The sequence below is a fragment of the Castor canadensis genome, chromosome 8, assembly GCF_047511655.1.
Source record: "Castor canadensis chromosome 8, mCasCan1.hap1v2, whole genome shotgun sequence".
Classification (NCBI taxonomy): domain Eukaryota; kingdom Metazoa; phylum Chordata; class Mammalia; order Rodentia; family Castoridae; genus Castor; species Castor canadensis.
Window position 1 is genome coordinate 15,130,767 of NC_133393.1, and position 14,835 is coordinate 15,145,601.

A 14,835-nucleotide genomic window follows, 5' to 3' on the forward strand; every position below is an offset into this window, starting at 1 on the left:
AGAACAGTTATCCAAAGATAGCTTCCCACCAGGCAGAAATGCCAAGACTAGAAGCTGCCAGCCACAGCTAGCACCCTGCCCTCTATAGCTGTGAACCGTAAGGAAGGACAGAAGCTAGACAGCACACGGGACTTCCAGATGGGAACGTGTGACTGGGGGGAGCAGAGAAGTTGCCTCTTACTTGGGAGATAATAATGGGGGGTGGGTGCTACCCTATGTGGGAGTCTTGTCAGATCAATAAGAGAATTATTGAGTCTATAAGCTCAGTGCACTGGAAGGCGGTGGTCCATAGTCTCCTGTTCTTATACTGCAGACCCGTCTTGATGTAGCTCTCCACCCCACCTCCCAATAAACTGACCAGGTATTTGCTATAGCCCATATGGAGGAAGAAAGAAAAAGGACTCCAGCTTTTCAGTCCTTTTGCAGGCCTTTAGTTTAAGCAGGAGAAACTGAAGTTAGACTGCTGGGAGGACTTTCTGAGAGTGAGATGGGGTGGGGGACTGCTCTTGGGACCAGCCTGCAGAACAGACCCTCTTCTTCCGGGGGTGGAAAGACTAAGGGAGCTGGGAGTTTGGTCACCAGTGCCTCTGGGTTCTCAGGGGTTTTCTAGGGGGCTGGTGGGCTCCGGCTGGGAAGGGAGACAGAGAGGAGGAGAAGCAGCAGCAGTCACGGGTAATCATTTTATTGCACCACACAGGATGTAGTCCACAGTGCATGCAGCCAGTTCTGGTGCACAGGTGGTGTGGCCTCTGTGGGGCCAGAGGGCAGATTACAAAGCAGTGTGGCCTCTCTAGGGTCTGGGGTGAGCTGTGGGCAGAGGACTCAGCCCCCACCAGGGTGCCAAGACAGGATAGGGAAGCCAACCCAGAGCACCAGGGTGGGAGGAAGTGGGAAGTGGGTAGCTGGGGTGAGATGGAGAGGGGGCAGTGAGCTGGACAGAAGGCAACAGATGATGGCGGTAAAGGACAGCCAGGAGGAGTCAGCAGACTCATCTCTAGGTCCTTCCCCTAAGCTTGGCTTTTGGAGAGTTCCAGCAGTTTTGGGGAAACCTGTGGGGAGGCCCCTGCTCTATTGCTTCTCTACCAGCACCCCCTCCCCATTCCCTCAACTCTATATCGTGGGTCCTGTCCCCCCCCAAAAAAAATCTGGTCCCCCAGAACCTGGAGGAGGAAGTGTCCAGAAGGTGTCCTTGGTACTGGAAGAAAGGATCCTAGAGTGAGATAAGAGGAAGGGCTCAGGCAGCAGGATTTGACCTGGAATGAGCCCATGGCTGTGGGCTGGGCTGTAGCATAGGGCTATGGGAGGAATCAGGCACCTTTGGTCTCCTCTTTTCCTCTTGATAGTCCTGGGTCCCTCTGAAGGGACTATTAAAAGTCACCAGTACTATAGTCACTGTAGACACGGGTGCCACAGGGCATGCATGCATTCCCACTAATAACCCTACCTTACACAGGCCTATCCAGGTGGTTTCCACAAGGACATGGATGATGACCTAGCATAGGTGGAGGCCAAGGTTAAAAGCCCTCCAGCTATCCTCTTGTCCACCCTGATGCAGCACACCTCCTAGGCTGAAAACACCTGAGCAGGAGCCAGGATTTCACACGCAAGAAAGGACAAAACAGAATGATGGAGAGGCCTAGTTTAAGCAGAAGGGCCAGGAGCAGAGGAAGGGAGAAAGGCCCGGTCCATGGGTCCAGGGCCCAAGCCCACGCCCACTCACCTGGCATCGCCTTCTGCCCACTTCCAGGCAGAAGTCATCCTGCAGGAGCCTCCTGCCCCCAGCAGTCTCAGAGTTTGATTGCCCCTCCCCTTCCTCCCCTTGGCGACATACTCAGGGCCCAGTAAATAGAGGACGTTTAATATTACTGTGCTGGTCGAACGGAACACAGGTGGGGATACATGGTGGGGCAGAGGCCCCCTGCCTCTCAGGAGGGTGGCTTGTGCAGGGTGTGTGAGGGATGCTTGGGAAATATCCAAGAGTCTTCTCAGCAAAGGGGCCTGGTGGGGTGATCTGAGCATCCGACACACCCAGTCCTTGGCTTTAGGTTGGGGTCCCCCATGGGGGGGTGTCTGTGGAGAGTCTCACTTTTCCAGCTCTTTTGCCAGAATCCACTCTCCCAGCAGGATGGGGGACTTGGTCCTAGAAAGGGATCTGGAGAGCCCCCAGGAAGCAGCCCATAGTTGGGGGCCAGGGCTCTGCCCTGTTCCTTTCTCCCAGGCAGGGCAAGAGCAGAGCGGAGGTGAGCAGGGCACCCGGCATTACTGACTCCCAGGGCCCTTGGGTGGGGTAGAGGAGGGGTGGAGGGAGAGGGTCTTGCTACCAATGGACACTGTAAACTTTGGTTTAAAACAATAACTTAAGTGGAGGAAGGGCATCCAGCCTGGGGCCAGGGAGTGGGGCTGGGAGACTAGGGTATTCAGGAGGCGACAAAGGAAAAAGCCAACAAAAAGTTTTGGTTTTTGCTTCCGGCATAAGAAAGGTCTTTGGTCATCCGTTTAACTGGGGACAGGGAAGAGGTTTTGGGGAGGGGAGAATAAGGACTGCAGTGGGGGACCCACAGGCCTGGGCTGGGGGTGAGGCCAGATTTCAGCCTGGCATCCCCCCCCCCCCCCCCCCCCCCGTGCTGTCTCTGAAGTTTCCCTGCACCACCTTGGGCCCAGTTCAGGCCACTGGGGATAGCCGAGCTCTACCTGCACAGAGCTCTCCAGAGGGAGGCACCAGGCAGCCTACACCAGGCCTCTTCTGTGCTCCCTCCTGGGACACGCTGGCAGAGCACCCAGCAACTGGGGTGGGGTGGAGGCTGACCTCAGTCTGGGTCCCCCCTCAGGTTGGGGGATGGCAGGGAGCCCACAGGGCACACACCTTGTCCTGCCCCAGCAGCCCAGGGACTTCACTCCCCAACCTGCAGGCCAGGCCTAGGAGCAGGGGCTGGAAAGCAAATCTTCACAGTACGGAGGAAAAGAGGGGGAAGCGGGAAAAATGAGGGGAGAGGCCTCTGGCCAGGAACCACAGCCAGAGCCAGGTGCGAGAGGCCCTGGGGGTGAGGGTAGCTTAGCCCCGCCTGCGGGTCTCCATGGCACTGAGGGGCCCTGTAGGGGAGTGCTGGTGGGGGAGGAGGGCCCTGCTGCTGCTGGTGGTCAGGGGAGGCAGTATTCAGATACAGGGGAGAGTCTGAGAGGGTCTGGGCCCTCCATATCCTCTACCGGTCCCAGACCAGGGGTTCTGTGTCCCCCGGGGGCAGGACATCCCTGCCCCCAAGCGTTTGTCAGTCCGGTTGCATTGGGAGCTGCTGGCCCAGGCCTCCCCCACCTGAGTCCTGGAAGTGCCTTGAGGTTGGAGGGGCTGTGGAGTGGGGGTAGGTGGGGCCTTGGGTCTGAGCTGGAGGGGTCTCACCCCTGCCCTGCCCGCCCCTCCAGGCCCTTAGGAGAGCTCCTCTCCAGGCAGCTCCTCCTCCAGGTCCCTCTCTTCTGGAGGCCCCACGATGCTGGCGTTGGGGGGACCCAGAGGGGCCCCAGGTCTCCGGTCTTCCTCTGCCTCTGTGGGCTCCTCTTTCACCTGCACCTGGTGGCTGTGCAGAAGGGGTGAGGTGGGCAGAAGGGGTGACACGGGCAGGCATGGGTCCCCACCCCATCCCCTCTGCCTCCAATGCCTAGAAATCTGGAGCATGTGGGGTGCCCACAAGCCCTCCAGGGTCCCCATCATTACTGAGGCCTGTGCTCCCCCAGGGCTCTCTGAAAAGAGGACATGGAATGGAGTGGCTAGAGAAGGGAGAAAGGGGGACAGTGATGGGGAGAGGAGAGGGAAAAGGAGAGACAGGAGAGGTAGAAGTGGATAGAGCTGAGGAGAGACTCACCCAGGAGGGGAAGAGGTCACTGCCCTGGGAAGGGGAGACATGAGGCATAGGATGGGTTGCCTCCCAATATTGAGGGACCCCAGGGCTGGGCCTGAGCTGTATGCTCACCTGTACTGGGGAGGGGAGAGGCGAGGGGGGCTGCTGCTACCGTTGCTGGGCAGTGGCTCCCCAGGGGCGCCTGTGTCATCCTGGCTGAGGGGCAGGAGGTTGCTGGCAGAGCCGGGGTTCAGCATGCTGGGGTTGCTGAGAAGGGGGAAGCTGCTCTCCGCCAGGGCGGCCTAGGGTGAGTGAACAGGGTTGGAGCTGTCAGGGCGGGTCCCCTTCCCACTGCTCCTGCATGTGATCAGATCTCCATAGCCCCTAGGACTCACTCAGTTCTTGGGACACAGCACCCCTCCCCTCCCACAGCCAGAACTCTGACCCAACCACCCACCTCCCTGCTTTCCTGGGCATCTGGCCTGGGTTACTCCTCACCCAGGGGACAGAGGACCCCCAGGGGAGGGGATGTCACTGGCAATGCCAGTCTCCCTGTGCTCTGCACACACTTGCTGAATCCAGCCTCAAAACAGGAGGTGCTGGCTGGGCCCAAGGTGGGGTAGCACAGGGGGCTGGGGTTTGGACACACAGTGGTCTTTGGCCTCCTTCCCATCCTCCCACCCTCCAATGGGCTCTCTGCAGGGGGGTGGGAGATCTCCTCACACACTGAAGCCAGGCAAAGCCAGGGGGAGGCAGGGAGGAGTGGGTGGGCCGGGCAGCCAGTTACCTGGTAGCTGGCATTAAGCGCTCCGTAACTGAGCCCAGAGATCATGTTCTTCACCAGGGTGGGGCTCCTGGGGAGAGAAGGCGGCTCCAGCTCAGTCACTCCTGGTCCTAGCTAAGGGAGGCGGGAGCAGGATCCTGTGCTGTGCCACCACCCTCACTCCTCACACCAACCAAGCGCCAACCAGGCCCCTGGTGATGGTGCTGGGTCTCCCAGGGCTCCGTGGCTTGTCCAAAGTCTCAGAGTTGGAAAGTGGGAACCAAGACCCCTCCCAATGTCTGTCTTCACACCAGGCACCCCCAGCATTTTCTCTTTCTCTGGTCTATAGCCAGAGCTATAGCTTCATAGGTTCATATTTGCAAAATCCACACTTTCCTTGCCACCCCGAACTCTGGAACACGTGATAATCCATGTGCTCAGCCTGTCCTCGTGTGCTCCGTACAAAAGGCTTTTCTGTATCAGAAAGGTATTGGGGGAGAGCAATGGCTCGATGCTGTGATGATCCCATTTACAGAGCCTCTTAGAAAGGTTAGGAAACTGGCCCAAGGTCACACAGCTTGTGAGCAGAGATGCAATTTGAATTTAGGACTTCTGATTCTACATTGGTAATGAGACATGACAACACAGAGTGCAGAACCTGGCACGAGGGAGAATGTGGTAGGGGGTTTCTCAGGCCCCACCCACCCCCCTGCAGCTGCCTGGGGTGGAAAGGCTATTGCCTGGGGGAAGGGACACCCCAGAGACATTCTTCTAGCCTGCTTTAGGTCTCACTCCTGAGCCAGAGGCTGCTGGCCTAAGAGGGGCAAGCAAGAAGGACAGGCATGGGGGACTGTGCTGCAAGGGAAGCCAGGAAGGCCGGTCTGACCCTCTCCTGGCTCCTCAGTTCTCATTTAAAATCAGTGTGGTAGATCAGAGCACAGGCCCGAGAAACCAGAGATCTGACCCTGGACCCGGCTCTCCCACCAACCTGCTATGTGGCCTCCTGCCAGCCCCTTGCCCTCCCAGGTCTTCTCCCCTCTAGAATGAAGAGGTGGGACTTGGGGGTCTTAGAGGTTGCTTATCCTATGGTAGGCGAGGGGAGTGTGGGTCCTGGGGGTGGCAGGTCCACCCACAGCCCATTGGCTGGCATCTGCTCCAGTCCCAGCTCTGATGGTGCTGTTTCTGTTTAGAACTAGGTACTCCTTGGCTACTTCCCTTGAGCAGAAGTAAGGACAGAGAGTCCAGGCATGGTGGTGTGTGCCTGTCATCCCAGCTATGTGGGAGGCATAAAAAAGAGGATTGAGGTCCAGGCCAGCTTGGACTCAATGTAAAACCCTATCTCAAAAATAACTAAAAGCAAAAACGGCTGAGGGCGTGGCCTCAAGTAGCAGAGTAGCTACCTAGAAAGCTCAAGGCCCTGAGTTCAAAACCCCAGACTATCACCAAAAAGAAAAAAAAAAAAAAAAAGAAGGAAGGAAGGATGAGGAGGAGGAGGAAAAAGGAGAGTGTAAATGTCTACTTTTAGATTACCCACTGTTTCTAGATTCTAGTCACCCTTCTCCACCCTTTACTAACCTGCACCCCTGCAACAGGGAGGGATTTGGAGTACAGGTACTCTGGAGAAGGAGTGGAGGAGTGACCTAGCTCCTCCACATACCACCAGGACAGGTGCAGTCCACCAAGGCTGAGCCCACGTACCCCGTCATCTTTGGTGGTCTCCGCTTCTGATATTCCCGCTCATCCACAGTCCACACAGCACCCTTGACGTTCTCCACACGGACAAAGCACTTGTGCAGGCTGAGGTTGTGGCGCACAGCATTCTGGGAGTGCAGTGGACGGGGGCTCAGGTGAGCAGAGATAGCAGCCGCCTACAGTCCCATGTCCCAGACAGCAGCAACAGCCACCTCCCTCCAGCACAGAGGCAGCAGAAGGAAGAAGGCCCTTCCCTGCCCCCACCACCAGGGAGTCCCCACTCTTTCCACCAATGCTCACTTTATTATCAGCTCCCTGCTACCACATTTTAGAAAATGCTGACTGCCAACTAAATGATATCCAGGTAGTAAGTCCTTTCACCATCATCGTTGATCAAAGGCACACATGGCCTTGACACGTGGCTTCTGGCATCTCGGAGAGTGGGGGCTACCTCATCTCAGTGCTTATAAAACTCCCACCAATATTTGGCAAACTTTGGAAGTAACTCATGACCCCTCACTGCTAGCTTCATCAGCCCTAGGAGTCTGGGAGCTATGGTCTTGAGATGTGGCTTAGAAGAGACAGCTTATTTACTGAGAGCAAGAAGTATACAGTAGAGGCCTAATATATACTTGTAAAAATAAGTTAGTTGGCCAACTGGGAAGAAGAATGAATGGCAGCCACAGGCAAAAAAGAGAGAGAGAGAGAATAAGTCACCTTGTCTTATCCCCTCCTAGAAGGATAACTTCAGGAATTGAGGTCACCTGGTTTGTAGGACACTTGAGTGAGGGCGGGGCTGGGCCCAACTCCCCCTGGGAGCCTGGCCTAGAGACCTAATCTGCTCCCTGCTCCTTCCCCATGTCCCTCAGTCCCACCCTTGCCCTCTGTTCTCAGCTCTTCTGTCCCCCATCTCTGTCCCTGTTACCTGTCCTCCATCAGCCTCCCCTGCCTCACCCCATCCTTGTCTCCTCTTTACATTTCTAAATGGGAAGAAAGCGGGCAGGGCGGGCAGCCCGTGCCCCTGGAGACCCCCTCTCCCTCTCTCCCTTCCAACTCTTGCCACTTGCAACTGGCCCGATTTCATTACCAATTTTAATTTGCCTCTAATTAAATCCTGTGTATTTTTCCGACTCGCTTGCTAATCCACGAGGGAGGCGGGCAGCTGGAGTGGAATCTCATGGAGCGATAATTACAAAGGGCCTAATCACGCCGGGGCTCCTGCCTCAGAATAAATTTGCCCGCATTATGGGGCTCCGATCCTCCGCTTTGCAAATGAGAATGACCCCAATTTCTGAGGATGGCCTCACCGGGGCTTTTTTCCCTCATTTCGAAGCCTGATTCGTGATGAGAGACTAATTCGTTACGCTGAAACATTAACGGCAATTTAAGGGGTCTGGTTGGGGCTGCGTAAACAAAAGGATGGGCCCACAACATGGGCCCTGGGAGGGGATGGACACTGGGGGGCCAGCGAGGACCATCAGCTTGGCAGATGGCAGCTCTGTTCCCGGATGGACAGCAGCTGGCCTGTCCCACACTAGCTCCCAGCCCTTCTCTCTGCCCCTGTCTGAAGTGGATGGCATCTTAGGATGGATGCCGGAAAGGCTGACAGAGGGCAGAAGAAGAAGCCCAAATAACACAGGAGAAGAGGAAGGGCCCCAAAGGGCAGGTAAATGGGTGCAGAAATGGAAGTGGGAGGGAAGCAGTGTGAAAAGGCACGCTTCCTGAGTAGCACGAAACTTGGCTAAACCTGAAAGTCAACGTGGACTACAAGTCACTTTGATGGAAGTCTGGTCTGCCGTGGAGGGCACAGGCAGTGTGCTCCTAGGTGGCACAGGCAGCAGAGCACTGCTAACGGGGACTGTCACTCATTCATTCTCTTTCCCCTAGCCTGGCTGGTTGCTTACTGGGACCCAGACTGGCTGAGGGAGCTGGAGGTGCAGGAGAGATGAGATGAGCAAGGCTGGAGAGCAGGTGTGTGTATATGGGGAGGGGGTGGAATTTGGAGAAGGAGCAGCTTCAGGATAGCCAGAGTGGTTAAGGACGTCGCCTACACCAGCTCTTGAAGTAGAAAACTGTACTGAGGAGGAAAAGGAAGGTAGGTACACTGTCCCCCAGGAGGAGATTACCATATGGAAATGAGGCTCTACACCCCAAAATGCAAAGGATGACAATAGCGTATTAAATAAACATTAGATTATAATTGTAATGGCCCTTCTGCTTGTACAGGACTATCATTTCTAACACTTGGTATCAGATCTGATCTGGAGGTTGGAGACTGGACCAGGTGGCCTCAAGAAGGCCAGGCCGGCTCAGAAAGAGGGCAGGACTGTGGTTGGCAGGAAATGACATCACTCACAGCCAATCAGAGTAGCTGTGTCAGCAGCATGGTCTCTCCCCCAAGCTTTGGAAGCTATTCATAAGGACACAGAAGATTATGGAGCAGACCCTCCTGCTGCACTCTGAATACTCTCAGGACAGAGAAGGCTGGACCCCTGCAGGCCCCACCCAGTCCTGGGTGCTGGTGAGGAAGGAGGCCAGGCAACACTTGTTGAAACCTGGTAGCATTGGGGAAGTAACCTGTTTAATTGCAGTTTCTACATTGGCCAGCAGGGGGACTCACGAGCCAGGGATCCAATTAGGGTTCTGAGCTAGTGACACCCTCCTCTGTCTAGCCATCCCCACAGGATCAACATTCCCTCCCAATTTAGATATCAGTTGCCTTCCCACCCTGCTCCACAGGCACACATACACATGCACACACATGTACACACATGTACACCCCACCTTGGCCCTGGCCCACATCTCTGTGTCCCATTTTTCTAGGGACCCCTCTTGCATTCCTCCGGTCTCCCAGGAAAACCCTTATGGCTGAAGGTGTTAAAATGACTAATTGGATAGAGACAATTGTCTTTCTGCCAGGGATGGCAGAACTGGGGAGAGTGAGTGGCAGTGTCTATGCCCCAGTGTATGGTCCACAGGCCTCGGTCCACCCTCATGTCCAAGTTTTTGTACCTGCCCAGGCTCTGGACTTTAGAACATGAGCCTTTAGCCAATGAATCCAGACCTGGGAGAGGAGGGGTCTCTGGGAAATTGATTCAGGACTGACTCCCTCCTGACCTCCCAAGTCCAATAGGTCACTATTGACTCCTAGGATCCTATCTCATGGGGCTGGAGTCTTTGGGGCCCATGGAAGAGCACCCCAGAAAAGAGAAGGATTTCTTCCCATAAAGGAGGGTGGGCAAGCTGAGCGCCAGTGGCTCAGGCCTGTAATCTTAGTTACTCAGGAGGCAGAGATCAGGAGGATTGCACTTTGAAGCAAATAGTTCCGGGGACCTTATCTCGAAAAAAACCCATCACAAAAATAGGGCTGGTGGAGTGGCTCAAGGTGAATGCCCTGAGTTCAAGCCCCGGTATTTCCAAAAAAAAAAAAAAAGGAGGCAATGCTAGACCAGACAGGGTCATTAAAAGCAGTTACAGGACTGGCGGATGAAGTGCAGTGGCAGAATGCCTGCTTACAAAAGGAAAGGCATGACCAGGCATGGTAGTACATGTCTGCAGTCCAGCTACAGGAGGGTCCCTTGAGCCTAGGAATTTGAGGCCAACCTGGACAACATGAGGAGTTCCTGTCTCAAAACAAAAACAAAGACAAAACAACAACTAAAAAAACACTCCACAACTCTTGCCGAGGTGGGAGACAGGGCCTTTGGTCCTGCCCAGGCTATTTCTTCTTTTTTGGCAGTACTAGGATTTGGACTCAGGGTCTCAGCCTTGCTAGGCAGGCACTCGGCCACTTGAGCCACAATCCCAGCCCCCTGATGGGCTATTTCTGCATTAAGTAGTTGTTGAGAGCTAGAACTGTTAGGCAGTCTTGGTTTCACAGGGATATGGAGATGGCCAAGGTGCCTGAGACCCAGGAGGAGGCAGAGGGGCCTGCCTTACCTTCCAAGTGGCGGTGTTTCTGCGGAAATAGGCGAACATCCTGGTGAACCAGTTATAGATCTCATTCAGGGTCAGCTGCCTGTCGGGGGTTTCCAGAATGGCCTGCAGACACGGAAGGAGCAAAGGGACGCTTGGTCTGGGTCACAACCCTGTGTTCTCTCCCTTCTGCCTGGCCCCTAACTCATCCATGGGCGGTGGACACCCACTGTGGATAAGGAGATGGATGGATGTGGAAGTAAGTCCATGAGAGGCAAGCTGGGCCTGTACCAGCCCAGCCTCCACGGTCTCACGTGTACAAAGGGCGCGGGGGCTTCTTCTAGGGATGGCTTCACCTGCCCCATCCTGGAGTGTCTGTTTGGAATTTGTCTTGATTTTGGCAAAGTGCACCTTGAATTTGGAGGGTGTAAGAGAATGTAGGTAAGGCTGCGTATACCTGTATGGAGTACGACAGAGAGACCACACGTGCAACTGTATGTCTGTGTGTGAATGTGAATAGTATGTGAGCATAAAGGATGTGAGGATATGCACAGGAGGGAGGAAACAGAAGGCTGCATGTGTGTGTGAGAGACAGAGGAGACAGAATGAAGAGCCTGCAGTCTGCACACAGAAGCGAGCACCTGACTGATACAGTGGGTATGGGCAGTAAAACCAGTGTGCCTCGAGATGCCACGTGAGCAGCAGGCTGGCTGGCCAGCAACCTGCAGGAGGGACTATGTAGGGGAGACAGGAGGAGGGGGCCCGTGGATCCTAGAGGCTGGGACCTGGAGGTTAGGGTGCAGCCCATGCACCATTCCCTCCTCTCCTTCTGCCTCTCACACTCACCTGGCGGATGAGGGAGGCATAGGTGAAGGGGGGCCTGACGTCTGCGTTCTTGTAGAACTCATGATTCTGGGCCAGCTCTGGGGGAGACAGGCAAGAATGAGGAAGCCAGATAGGGGTCCTGCTTAGGGAAACGACCCTCCCACCACAACCCTGCAGCCCCCATCTGCCCTCACCTGAGGAGATGGGGGAACAGAATTTGTCGCTGCTTCTCCTGCGGGCAGGGCCCCCACCGTGCAGGGAGGCAGAGCCCAGGCCAGGGGGCCGCAGGGGCGTGACAGGGGCAGCAGCCGAGGTCGGGGGGTGCACTAGGCCATCTGGGAATGGGTCTGCAGAGACGGTCACCTTGGAGAATGAGGAGGAGCCGGGGACGGGGTTCAGCTGTGAGCAGTGGGGAGGGTGAGTCATCTGGAGGCTGGGAAGGGGTTGTGGAGGGGCTCAGGAGGGTGGAAGGAAGGCGGTCACTCACCGGCTGGCTGAAGGGCTTGGGCTCAGAGGGCCGCATGTGCAGGTGTGCCATCATGGCCTGCAGCCGCTCGCTCTCCTTGGCGAGCTGTAGAGGAGCAGAGGTGGGAGGTGAGTGGGAGGCTACGGGCTTCTCGTTTTCCACATCCCCCTTCACCAGCAGACCCATCAGAAAGCCTCATGTTCCTCTCCACGAGCTTACCTTCACAACTCAGTATGCCAGTTCCCTCTGTCCTTTGTCACCTCCGTAACTTGTAAGTAATTTCTCCACACCCGCAAAGGCAGGATGAGGAGCTGCCAGCTCTGTGAAGCCCTGTTCCTGTGTCATATGTCTACGCCATTGGAACACTCCCTGTGTTGTGTGCCCCAGGCTTGAGCTTACTACGGCCTCTATATACCAGCGGCCTCTTCCACCAGCCACACCTTTGGAGGCCAGAGGCTGAGGCTGAACAAGTAGCTAGCACCCTAGTGTGGAGTGGAGACCTAGGGACAGATGAATGACTCAGTCAGCCCAGTCATAAATTCAGTGGACTTTCATGACCACCCTCTCACTATAGGTGAGTCTCAACGTGAGAGGCCAGCTCTGCCACTCACTCGCCGAGTTACCATCAGCAGGTTACTCTGGCTCTCTGTGCCTCTGCTCCATACATAAAGTGGGGGCAATAATAAAAAGGTACCACCACACAAGGCTGTTGTGAGGACTCCTGGAGCTTTTAGATTAATGAGCACAAGGCAGGTACTCAGTAGCTGTCATGTTATTTTTGTTTTTATGTAGTATGGGTTTCTTCACCTCCCCAGAGATGCCTCCACCTTGGTTCATCCCCAGAATCCAGCTGCCCTAGCTTCACATCGTGGTAATTAGGACCTAGAGACTGTAAGACAGTGGTTCTGAGCACAGAATGTCCCCTCCCCCCCACCCAAGACTCTGGAGATCCCTCATGGAAAGTGTGTAGTGCAATGCACAGTGTGAACCCACCGTGACCCTCTCACCCCCTTGGGCCACACCTGGATCTCCAGCTGCTGGACCACCTGCATCTGCACACGGCACTGGGCTGTGCTCCGGTCATCTAGTGCGTGCTCTGTGTTGAGGTGTCTTGGCGGGGAGGGTGGAGAAGAGAGTTGGTTCAGGTTTTTCTACTGCACCACCCAACCCATCCTCCAATCCTGCCCGCCCGCCTGCCCATGGCCTGAAAAGCACACAGACCAAGAGATACAAAGAGAAAGAGGTAGAAAGAAAAAAAAACGGGGCAAGGGAGGAATCCTTTTAGTCAGCCTCCTTTGATGTCTTTGCTAAAACCCGGCTACAGAGAGATCTAATTGCAAATGAACTAATTAAGTAAACCTCTGACGAAGCGTGAAAACAATTTGTTTGACCCTGATGCTGCAAGGGTCCGGGAGACGGTGGAGTTAATCAGTCAGTGACAGAGCCTGGCACTGTGGTGGCAGCTGGCCGCCTGCTGCCAGCCGCCTGTCAGCCTCCTGCCCTGCCTGTCCACAGCCTTCTCAGGCCATCCCTCTCCAGGCTGTGGGGAGGCAGCCAGTGGAGAAGTGCTTCCTTCTCAGACCCCTCTTTTCTGGGGAGGGGTGCGAGGCTGCCAGCCCAGGAAAGGGGGGGGTGGTAATCAAGGAGTTGATGGGGGCAGAGGAGGAACTAGGCCCCCCTGTAGTGAGGATATAGGACAGCTGGTGACCGAAGGCCCCAGAAAGGGCAAGCTTGGTGGCAGGCTTGGGGAGTGGTTAGTGTGAGGACCTCTCCATTGTCAGGAGAGGCTGCTGGGAAGGGCCAGGGTGACACTTACTTGATGAACTGGCCCAGGTCTTCACACAGGGTCTCACAGCCTGGCCACTTGCACTCTCCATGTCCGTAGAGGGGATGGGAGCTGGGGGTCTCCTCATGGGAGGAGCTGGGAGGGCAGGGGAGAGGTGCTGGTCAGAGACCCCCACATTCCCCAGCAGCCCTAGGCCCAGCTCAGTACCGCCGATGCTCCTGTCTCTATTATAGACCCCCAGGCCTAGCACCATCTGAACACCCTGGGAGAGAGAACAAACTCCTGGTCCCCGAGCTCTAGTCTCTCCCTCCCAACCCCCACCATAGTGCCTTTTCTGGGGTCCAGGTTTGCCCAGCAGCAGGTCTTTACCCAACCCCCCTACCCTTGCCGGGCCATACCTGTCTCTCCGAGATGTGAGCACAGTGGGCTGTCCATTGGGCAGGGGGTGGTGGGAGAGGGGTGGGGAGACCTTGGGGGGGCTGGCAAACGAGGTAGCGGTGGCAGCTGTGCCGGCGAGGTCCAGCCCCTCCTGCCTGACGCTGTCCTCGGCAGGCTGCCCAGGAGCACCCTCACCTTTCCACAGCTGGGGCAGGTCCGTTGGGCACACAGCTGCTGTGAGACAGACAGGGAGGCTGCAGGGCTCAGGCATGCATATGGCCTGCACCTCACATAGCTCTGGGTTTGGGAGAACTGTGGGGCTGGAGGTGGGGTGGGGGTGAGCTCACCTTGTGGGAGGGTCTGGAGGGGTCCTGAGGCTTGGCTGGGCTGCAGGCTGACCAGCCCCTGCCTCTGCAGGTTGAGCAAGTGCTGTTGCTGCAACTGTTGCATCTGCAGGAGCTGCTGCTGGAAGGCCAGCTGCTTGTTCCCCAGTGCCTGGGAGGGGGCCCGAGGGGGCGGGCAGAGAGGGGTGCCGTCGGTCTCGGCCGTCCCATCTGGCCCCCACGCTGCAGCCACCCCCTCCCAGGGCCTGTCAGCCCCTGGAGCTGTCGTTGTGGCGTCTGCAGCTGCAGCTTCTCTGTTCCCGGCCCAGCTTCCATAGGGCTGCATGCCTCCTCGCAGTAAACACACGCATGCACGCAGGCACGCACACGCGCAAACACACACAGCCAGACCCAGACACGCAGCAGGACGCCCTCCCTCCTCCTCCCTCCTCCACTGCTTAGGCTCCAGCCGCAGCTGTGCGCCTGGCGGTGGGGGGGGGGGGGGCGGGGGCTCTCATCACCATGATCGATGAGCCCGTCAGATCTGGGGGCCACTCCTGCTTGGTAGACACCCTTCCCACATGCCCGGGGCCCCCTTCTGCCCTTGAGGTGGGGGGAGCTTTCTCCCCCTCCAAGATCCTGTCCTCTTGCTTTCTGGATACAGAGACTCAAGGAGTGGATGGGACTCGATCAGCCTCAGCTGGCTGGTGGGACCAGCTCGGGAACAGTTACATCACCACTGCCCAGGCACGCACTGCTGCTTCCCTTGCTCTCCTCACCACCCCCAATTCAGATCTTCACACAGGCACTGACAAGTCAGGCTGTCAGTAAGCCTTCTGACTCCTGGGTGTTTGGGA

General features: G+C 56.4%; 1 protein-coding gene across 4 annotated transcripts in view; it reads right to left on the reverse strand.

Moving 5' to 3' along the window:
- Positions 1-666: 666 nt before the first annotated feature.
- Positions 667-14,835, reverse strand: part of Foxp4 (forkhead box P4) — a 50,528-nt gene continuing 36,359 nt past the window's right edge. Inside the window, exons 6-17 of one of the 4 annotated variants that reach the window (XM_074082227.1) lie at positions 14,003-14,150; positions 13,676-13,886; positions 13,308-13,412; positions 12,514-12,601; positions 11,513-11,596; positions 11,220-11,388; positions 11,047-11,123; positions 10,225-10,326; positions 6,292-6,413; positions 4,618-4,684; positions 3,963-4,132; positions 667-3,569 (exon numbers count right to left, since the gene is read on the reverse strand). In XM_074082227.1, the coding sequence (XP_073938328.1) occupies positions 3,422-3,569; positions 3,963-4,132; positions 4,618-4,684; positions 6,292-6,413; positions 10,225-10,326; positions 11,047-11,123; positions 11,220-11,388; positions 11,513-11,596; positions 12,514-12,601; positions 13,308-13,412; positions 13,676-13,886; positions 14,003-14,150 (1,491 nt within the window). In that variant the 3' untranslated portion in view covers positions 667-3,421. Of the gene's footprint in view, positions 3,570-3,962; positions 4,133-4,617; positions 4,685-6,291; positions 6,414-10,224; positions 10,327-11,046; positions 11,124-11,219; positions 11,425-11,512; positions 11,597-12,513; positions 12,602-13,307; positions 13,413-13,675; positions 13,890-14,002; positions 14,151-14,835 lie in introns of all 4 variants that reach the window. The other 3 variants (XM_020157287.2, XM_074082226.1, XM_020157283.2) reach the window with 3 other exon arrangements.